Source organism: Geospiza fortis, unplaced genomic scaffold (genome assembly GCF_000277835.1).
Source record: "Geospiza fortis unplaced genomic scaffold, GeoFor_1.0 scaffold195, whole genome shotgun sequence".
Classification (NCBI taxonomy): Eukaryota; Metazoa; Chordata; class Aves; order Passeriformes; family Thraupidae; genus Geospiza; species Geospiza fortis.
In genome coordinates, this window is record NW_005054324.1 from 3,423,416 (window position 1) to 3,433,464 (window position 10,049).

Consider the following 10,049-nt stretch of genomic DNA (forward strand, 5'->3'; position numbering starts at 1 on the left):
TAACTACTCAGCATTGAAGGTGACTTTGGGAGTTCTTAGTACTGAAAGGTTTTAAAAGATTGTTAGGATTTTTTATATATTTGCAAAGGAAAAACAGAGATCTGCACAAATTGTTTATGCAAAAATACTTGAAAGAAATATCTGCTGTGTAATTTACATAGTTCTGCTATCACATCAAGACTGGGTAAGATATCTCTCAGTGGAAGAGTTTAGAAAGAGTGTTTTTGAGGGTATGATAATCTCAAAAAGTCTAATCAGGTTATAGTATTATTTAAACTTAACATGGATTATCAGAGGAACAGTTCTGTATATCCACTGACATTGCTATGGTAGTTATGAAACTATCGGTACAAAGTTTTTAACAAAATGTAAACATAATGGTAAAGCTGAAATTATATTTAGTCCAAATGAAATAATGCCATTAGTGAAGGAAGGTTTGTGTAATGCTAGGAGGGGCTTGATTTTTAACATTTTTCAAAGGATTTACTTTGATTTTGGGGAGGTAAAGGAAAGAGATTTAAATTTTTTAGTTATCGTAGTCAAAAATCCTTGCCAAAAAGGCCATTTTATGAACTAGAATCATCTTTCTAATGCAGAAAATAAAATATGAGAAGCAATTGTGGAGATAAACATGCAAAAACTATGGCTTATGCATGTAAGAAATCCATATAGCTCAATATAGCTCTGTTTAACACATTTCTGCCCATCACCTCATTTTATCCTTACCATTATGCAAACAGAATGTGTATTGAAATTCCCATAGAAGTGTGATACGAAATCCTGCTAAAATATGCTAGAAGTAATCCAAATTTCCTATGGTATTATGTTCTTCTGGAGATATTTAGGATCTTCATTTTATAAAAATTGAAACTGTGTGAAAATGAGAACCTAGGGAGCAAAGAACTAGAATCACTGGTATGTACTTTTGGACATTAGGGTGATTTTTCTGCAGACAGCTTCTGGGACTCCCTGGTCAGTGATGCAATCCAATAGTCTTTTATACTTATATTTATCTTGCTTTGGTTTATATCTATCTAGGTCTTTACTTTTTATAATCTCTATGCTATTCTTTACAGCTGAAATAAATGCCTTTTTGCTATTCAGAGTTAAATGCTGACCTTTTTGATGGCTATTTGTGAGACTTCTGCATTCACAGTTCCACTACTGTTGTTCAATAGTGACGTTTTATATGCTCACAGTCTATCTGATTCAAAGCCCAGAGAACCTACTTGTGGATTATTTTTATAATTCAGCAGGCTTTGGATCAAAACTCATGACTGTGGCCTTTATGAAATTCTTCTAGATAGGCTTGTCCTGACCCAAGTTATTTTCCTAGGTGGTAGCAACATAGTAATGCATGTGTTTGATAACAGGAAAAAGTGCCCCTGTACTATACCACAACAGGACTTCTCATGGAACTAAACAGACCGCCTGTTAACATTTAATGGTCCAAGAGAGAGGGAGGATAGAGGGAAGAGAGCAGGGGAAAGAAAAAAGAAAGAAAGAGGACAGGAGGGAGGTCATACCAGAATAGAAGAGAAAAGGAGACTATACTGATTTTCTCAGTGAAAGCCAATATTGTTAGACCTGCTGAGCTGAGAAGTAGATTATATACTCTATTCTAAAATTCATCATTGCATTTTGTTTCTTTACAAGAGTGTGCCTGGAGTGCCTGGTTCTGTCACGCAAGATAATTTCTAAAATACAATAGAGTCTACTTTGTAATAATGAGGATAGAAAAGTGAAGACTAACACAGTGCCATAATGCGAGTCATTAGACTTAGATGGTGATCTGTACTCCAGCAAAAATGAGGTTTATTGCTGCTGAAGATGAGTTTCATTGTGCTCATCTCCTGGGACTGCATGAACTATCACTTGTCAGACAGGTGCTAAATGCTGTGCTTGAAGTGGGTTATAGCTTTCTCTTCCTTTGCTCCAGCTAAGAGTTCTTTAAAGTGCATTTTTTAGGCCTGTTAGAAATTGGCACAACCTTTGTGTCTACACAATTTCTTTCACAAGCAGCCATTCCATTTCTCATAAAATGCCACTTGCACGATATGGGGAAGAGGGAGATACCACCTTAAGCTTCACTTATGCCCATGTTCACCAACAGGAAGACAACAAACATCCACTTGTTCTTTGTACAGTAGTCATATGTTTAGGAGTAAGCTCTACTTCTAGGAAGTACAGATTAATTGCTCATGGGGCCTCACCATGTTTAAAAATTGTTGCTTTTATGTTCCAAATCAGGGATGGTTTGAGAGGCCTAAGCCTGTGATTGTCCCATTTTATTCTCCCTTCCCTGATAGCAGCATGTGAAACAGCTGAAAAACAGGTGGGGAGTCTTCTTCTTGTGGAAGACCAAACACTCTCATGTGGGAGACCAAATGTTGCCATGACACATTGACAGCTAATTAAAATGTGTGTATGTTATAGGAAAATAAGCCATAGGCCATGTTTCTTGGTGCTTATTTCTTAGTCTAAAAGTGAGTCAGTTCTATGTATTCCAGTTCTGTTTTCAGTTCTGGTTACTTGTGATCTTGAAATTATCCTTGTCACTCAACAGTGTTGTATTCAGTTTCCTGCTTTAAAGTATTACTGAAAGTAAGGGGAATAACTGCTACAATCTGAATTCCTTGGAACAAGGTTAGAAGTTATGAAGCCCAATTAGGGCTTCATATGTTGTCAAGAATTAAATAAAGCAGGAAGAAGAATGTGGTACTTTTTATTGGACATTTTCTCATTTGGCACTGTACCAAACTTCCTTCCTTTATACTTAGTTGAAAATATTGCTTAGATCATAACACTGCAGTAATTATAAAAAATTATGTGGCAAATTTTCAATATATATAACTACATGATTCTCTAGCTGCAGCTATATGCAGATTCAGCAGCAATGAGATGAGAGTAATAAAAAAGAGGTACCTTAAAAGGTTGACTGAATTTCTCCCATAATCCTTCTCCTAGTCGGAACAGCTGTCCCACTGAGTGCACTGCAGATGGAGCATCTGTGATAATCTGTATTTCTCTAGCACAGAAGTATTTGATTGAATATTTTCTAACTAGCCTGCAATGGCCACATCTTTTAGGCAATGAAAGATGGAAACAGTTGCCATTATGAAAGAAAGCTGTCCACTGGCATTCATCCTGCTATGCATTTTGCTCAATAATTCACTTAGTCTGACTAAGATTCGTCAGACTGAGTCCCAGGAAGGAAAAATAACAGATAGCCGCTGTATTAATACGACTGATTGGTTTTCCACTGTATCTCAACAACTGTAGTTTATTCTATCTGAGGATAAAGTGGAAAAAACAAAGCATTTTTTCTTACTTGGTTTTTAACTACTTTATTGAGCAATGTTTCTGTGACTGTGAATATGAAGAAAGCATATAGTTTATGCTCAAAAAACAAGCAAACAAAAATGGAAGAAATAGTCTGAAGATAGCAAAGTGTTTCACCAGTATTTTCCTGGCACATCTTCTATGACAGATTTTAATAAGAGGTAAGTGGTCTAGGACATTTTAAATGAGCAGAAGGAAAGATTGAAATGAGAGGGTTCAGCTGACTACAGGTTAGTGCTGTGCTACCTTTCAGGGTATTCTCACAGATAATCCATGTTTATGTGCATGTAGACACAATGCACAAGATACAGTCTAGGTAAGCTGATATTTAGATACAAAAATGATCAATAAGGTGCTAGATGGAATAAGAGATTAGATGATTTGACTTGCATGAGTGCATCTGGTTTCAAAGCAACTAGAATTTTCTGTTGATTCTGTTTGCTTTATCTGAGATATTACACCCCACAGTAAGAAAATGTGTTAAAATAATTTCTTTGTCACTGTATGAGTAACAGAAAAAGTCCATACTATTTATGGGATAAATAGTATTTGACTTCTGCACATTTATAAGGAAGTTACTCTATCAGTGTTGATCTTTGATGGTTTAAGTGCTATTAAATTTTTCTAGATCTAGTCTGTGGGCTGACTCGCTTTAACCAAGCCAGCCCAATTTTATTTTCGAAAACTTGACTGAGATGTTGGCAAGAAATCCAGTGTTGGAAAACCTACAAGCAACTGCACCACTGAGACAGGCACAATAAATGGCTAAGCCCAAACCTGGAAGCCAAAATTCCTTCTTTGTAGTTACAATTCTGTCTGGGAAAGTAATTGCATCCTTTAAATTCACGAATTTTCCAATCTCAAGAATTTTTATAAACTTATGAGACTGATTGTGATCAGGTTGTGGGAGTAGTTGGGGCTTTTGGAGGGGAAAAAACCAAAACCCTAAAACCATTCCAGTGAAGATCAAGATAACACAGAAGCATTGCCTTCTACTCAGTAATATGTGAAACTTAAGTCATCTATTTTTTGATGACCATAATGTTTCCCTAGAATGCAAAGTGTTATGGAACACAAGCTGTGGTAAGATTCCCGAGACCCATATTGGCAGAATTTCTCTCTTTGGGCCAGTAGCACACTCATCCAGATTGAGAACTAAAATCATTCCTCTGCCTTGGAGGATTACAGAGTGCATTGTGCAACTTTGGGTATAATTATTCTATATTTTAGAGTTCAGAGCAATATTGATTTGGCATCTAAATTTAAGTTTTGTCCCAGTGTAAGTACACATATCTTTGTGTGGCCTTATTTCTGGTTTTTTATATCTTAGATAAAACATGTTTGCTAAAAATAAATAATTGAAATCACTTAACACTTCAAAGTGATAAGTCAATAACATTTTTTGATAAGGCAAATCCATTATTAACAGTCCACACAGAGGGGTTATCTTTAATCTCCTATGTGTGTCCAATCTATATTTATAGAAGTAATTTTAACATCATGAAAGCAAATGCTGATGAAAAATGTAGAGGAAGAAATTAAGTAAAGAATCCATCTCTCTTTTCTGCTGTCTTTCATCTATAAAATAAATCCTAGGATTCACATCCATTTCATTAAAGGCCTTCCCTGAGCCTCCTTTTCTCCATGCTAAACAGCCCCAGCTCCCTCCACTGCTCCTCATAAGATTTGGACTCCAGACCCTTCCCCTGCTCTGTTGCCCTTCTCTGGACACACTCCAGCTCCTCTATTTCTTTCTTTCAGTGAGAGCTGAAGAGGAAGCTGAAAGGAGAACTGGATGCTCATTGTAGGAGTGGAATCAGAGGGACTAAGGTTGAGGAGCAGAGTTAGATATTAGCATTTCCTAGAAAGAAAGGCTAGGAAAATTTTCTTCAGACATTGTGCCCTGGACAAGAGTGGTAAAGGTTATGGTATAGCAGGCATCCATTTAATCTACTTTGTTCAGGTTTTTTTCCATTCTTTGTGAATTGCCAGTTACTTTTTCAGGTCTGACACCTCTGACAAACATTCTTCCTCTGTGCACTCTTGAAGATATATTGTGCGTATTTTTGTTCTCCTCAGATTTCCAAAGCACAGTTTGGGAGAATTCATTTTCAAAGCTCAATTTCAGCAATATTTTTCAAAATGGCTGGCACAGCTTTGATTTATGATTTCCATCATAACACCTACAGTAAAACAATCTGCTCTTGTTTAAAAACATTCAGTTCTTTCATTTTTACTTTGGTTTTCAGCAAGTTATATAAACTGCAGCAGTTCCACCACCTGCTGCCTACACCAGATGCATTTATGTTAACATTTGAGTTCATATCAGGAGTGGACTTCTGAAGCAAATCTCCTGTCTGCACTCCACTTACTAAGCTTTGGTTTGCAAGGTAGTTGTCTCACAGTGTGTGGCATGGGTTCATCTTAACTGGTCCCAAACAGGATTTGTGTTGCAGGAGAGTACCTTATACCCTTCAGCAGCCAATGGGCATTCAGCCCAGGGGACCAGACAGAGCTAGACTGAGGTAAAACCTTCTAAAAAATATCTGGTATGGACATCTGGTCCTCAACCTCAACTGTTTCCCTCTATAATGCTACTTCTGTTGTTCAGCACTATTTGCTAATATACACACCCAATATCTGCTCCAGCATTTGCAGAATTCATTCATAAACGTGTATTTTGCTGCTCAAATGTTATTTGGGTCATCATGACCAGACTCCAGTTCTCCATTCCTTCTCAGACTCTATTCCTTAGGGGATTCCCCCTGTTCCTGCCCCAGATCAGACCCTGCCACTGATTTCCTGTACATTTTATTCCATATTTTATATCAATGATACAGCTACACACTGTCTTCTGGGATGAGCAAAGATTGCAGATTTTATCATGAGATGCATGTTAGGGCTTTATTACACACTGAGTCACAAGTAATGACTACCAAGTTGTAGAACTTAAGTTCTACATACAAAACCACAAAATAAAAAACTATGGAAGTTGGAAGGAGATTATAGTTTCTTTGGTTTTAATTTACTTTTTTTTTACTGAAGATAATTGTAGACAGTAGAGAATTTAAAGACAAGATGAAAAATGCAATAATGTCTTTCATTAAAAGAAGTATGGAAGAAATTTTCCAAAAGCACCATAGTGGGAAAAAGAAAATAGTGGTTTTAGTCAGTTCTAATGTCAGTGATGGAAAGAGCAGAATAACAGAAATGCATGTTGGAAAAAAAGATGGTGTTCTGAAGGAGAGACTGCAGGTGGGCTATGGGATTGGGTATGTCAGTGGAAAGAGAATGAAGATTTCTACTGCCTTGGGGCAGATGCAGGAGTCTGAGGAAGTGTTTGGCTTTGGCAAAAGGAGCAAAAGAAATAGAGCATGGAGTAAGGAGTGCAGCTTAACTCCAAGGGATGGCCGTGGGCAGCCGTCTCAACCCAAACTGACAGAAACATGTGAGAGAGAGCTTTAAAGAGTTTCCTGCAGCTTGGAAAATCACTGAGCTGTCTAAAATCAGACCCAGAAACAGGAGCCTGTTTGCAGCGATGCACAGGGCAAGCTGAGAGTTATTTGTGTCCTTTCTGACCCTGTTTGGAGGCTTTTCTGTTTAAAAGTTAACTATTCTAATTTATTTTTTTTTATTTCTTTCTTGATGTTAAAAGCCTTCAACATTTGTTAGAAAATTCACAATAGAAGACTTGAGCAGATTAATATCCAAGTGTTGGTTGACTTGAGCTGAGAATTTCTTAAGGGACACTTTTGAAGAAGATGAAATATTAGCCACTCTTTTCTTGTGAAAGTGCATTACAAATCAGGATATTGCATTATTTTTCCAGGTGATAAACTGACAACTAAAGGACAAATCTGACTTGAGGAGGAGCTGAAGGTTTACCCACTGTGCCATTTCCAAAGGGACCCCTGCTTGCTTGGTACAGGGCTTAAGTTCCCACCTGTAGGATGCTGACATTCATAAGCCTGTGGCTTGGTCTCCCTTTGGGTTGTTTGACTCTTGTGCCTGCCAGTTCCTTCTGTTGCAATTTGCAGGCAGTAAATGTGTTTGCATACCATCTGATGCAGCAAGCTGATACTGGTAACTGGCTTGACTTCTACTTGTTCAATAATTTAGTTCAGGTTTCCTTCTAGCTGGCTGTCCAGGTGAGCATCTTGTATGACTGCCTATTGTCATGGTTACAGGACTGGCTGAATATCTTCTTCCCCCTATGAGTTTTCTGAGTGCGATAGGAGAGCTGTCCTTGCCTGGAGTACAAGATAGCAAATCCTCACTGACAGACTTGGATGTGGAACACTGGCCTGTAAATGAGCATTGGTTTATTTCAACATATCTAGTAGAATTCAAATATATGCACTGCGTACACTAATATTAGTTCTTAGCTGCTAGTAAGTGGGAAGTTAACTGAAGTAATTCCATTTTCTTGAATCTCTATCATTAACTCTTGGTTTTAATTAGCATTTTGAAGTATTTCCAGAAATCCCTGTCAGGAAAAATATCTATATGTTTTCAAACACATTAACATACGCAAAATATTGTTCCTTTTTTATTAGCATGTTATATAAACAAAAGATTGTCAGGGCTGATGCTACTGCGTCATACTGATTTGTGGAGTACTTGTCCATTTCCTGAAAATTATCAAGTCTTTGGTGAAGGACATGCTGTCTGTGTCCCTGATTTGTGTCTGGGCTGGCCCCAGGGAAATGGCACGCAGCCCCTGTGCCCTGGAGAAGGCTCTTGCTGCAGCACAGGAGCTCCTCTCTGCCGGGCAGCTGCAGAGGGAGCAGATGGCTGGAGTGGGAGTGCACAGCCCTCCACAGGCACAGCTGGGCCATACAGCCAGCCTCTCAGACAGAGCCTCACTCATGGTCTTTCCTTTTCCAGGGTAAAATCAGTTTACCTTTCCCCCTCTGTGTAAGAAATTCCTAAAACATCTTACTGCTTCTTTATATTTAAAAACCTTACTGGATAGATGACTTCATTGGGCAAAAGGAACATTAACATTGGTATGATTAAAAGTTATTTGGGTAGGATAGTTTTCCAGCAGTTCCCACAGTTTTTTGCATGCTGGTTCCATTCATCTGAAAGCTTTTTTTTGTTTCATGTATGTTGTTCATGAGAGTTTTGTTGTTGTTTTATGCTTTCCTTGGAGGTTCATAAGAATGTATGTGTGGATGTCTAGAGTGAGACTTAACTGCTGAGGGTAGGAATCAGTGGTAGGTGTGCTAAATATTGCTACAGACAAAGTCTAAAAAAAGGGCCAGTACTCTGATCTCGGATTGCAAACTGTGTTTTAACATTACCACAGTAAAAAATGTATGGATGCCAGTTTGTATTTAAATGTATTTACCCCACATGTTTTGATTTCTAGGAACTTTGAACCAAAAGAACTGGGGCAAGAAATATTCTGCCTGTAATGGTGCCAAACAATCACCTATTAATATAGATGAAGACCTTACCCAAGTTAACGTGAATCTGAAGAAACTTAAATTCCATGGATGGGAAAAGGAAACTTTGGAAGATACTTTCATCCGCAACACTGGCAAAACAGGTAAAGAAGTCAGATTGCATGTTTTGAGTTAAGAGGTCTGGAAAGTGGTATAGGACAACCAACCAACCAGGGACTTTTACTGAATCATTTTCATTTCACTTAGCTGGTGCATTCTGAATTTATCTATTAAATAAATAAACAAAACAACAGTGATGACAGTAGCTAAATGAAACAGAAATCACACAAACAAAAATTTTTATGTATGTGGACAGATACAACCAAAGCAATCACATCGTGACTATCATCCCATCATGGGCATGTCATTAAATCTAAACAGTAAGTTGGCATTTGCTGTGCAATTATGGTGATTATTACTATATATCTAGAGTCTGAAATGGGTAGGCAAAAATGATTTTTTAAAAGTACAAATAAATTACCTACTCATCTGAAAGCACTTCATGGATGAGTTGGAGTTACAAAAAGCTCAGGTTGGGATTTATCTCACCTACACATAGACAGATATAATATAGAAACTTTCATCTGAATTACTCATATAGACGCCTCCTAACAGTCAAAGAAGAGAAATATGTGCTTTTGTGTTCTGACTTGTTTTACCAATCTTAGAAATACATTTTAGAAAGAAGTGATTTATACTTATGAGTGCCTGTTTTTCCCAGCCGTGAAAAAAGCTTATGGTGTCATCTAAATTGTTAGACAAATCTTTTTACAACCACTTATAAATCCAGGAATGCAGTAACTAAAAGCTGCTTGTTAGAAGTACTGTTCCTTGTTTTGGGCATGGATGTGGAGGAAGGTGTCTCTTAACAACTCTCTTTTACCTTCTACCAATTCCAGTAGGACCCCTAGATCAGCCTTTTTTGTTTTGTTTAGTTTAGTTTGATTTAGTTCAGTTCAGTTTAGCATCATTGTTCCTAATTTCTGTTCTTTCTGTCGTATACTTTCTACATACCACTACACAAATCACTTACTTCCCTCCTGCCCTACTAGCTGAGATAAATATTGCTTTGTCTTTTCAAAATGCCCCTGAGAAAATATTCTTTAAAGTCCTTAAAAGTGGACTGAGATCTTTCTCATCTACAGCAATCTGGATTTTATATGAGGAATTTAGCAGTTCCTCATATAAAATCCCGATTGCTGTAGATGAGAAAGATGTTTAAATGGTCTTCAGAGTTTTGAGGAAAAAAATGTAGGG

At 37.5% G+C, this 10,049-nt stretch overlaps 1 protein-coding gene across 6 annotated transcripts in view; it reads left to right on the forward strand.

The window, feature by feature from the left end:
* PTPRZ1 (protein tyrosine phosphatase receptor type Z1) overlaps positions 1-10,049 on the forward strand; it is a 131,391-nt gene that overhangs the window by 65,197 nt on the left and 56,145 nt on the right. For all 6 annotated transcript variants that reach the window (XM_031056898.1, XM_031056900.1, XM_031056899.1 and 3 more), the window contains exon 3: positions 8,717-8,896. In XM_031056898.1, coding sequence (XP_030912758.1) covers positions 8,717-8,896 — 180 coding nt within the window. The remainder of the gene's footprint in view (positions 1-8,716; positions 8,897-10,049) is intronic.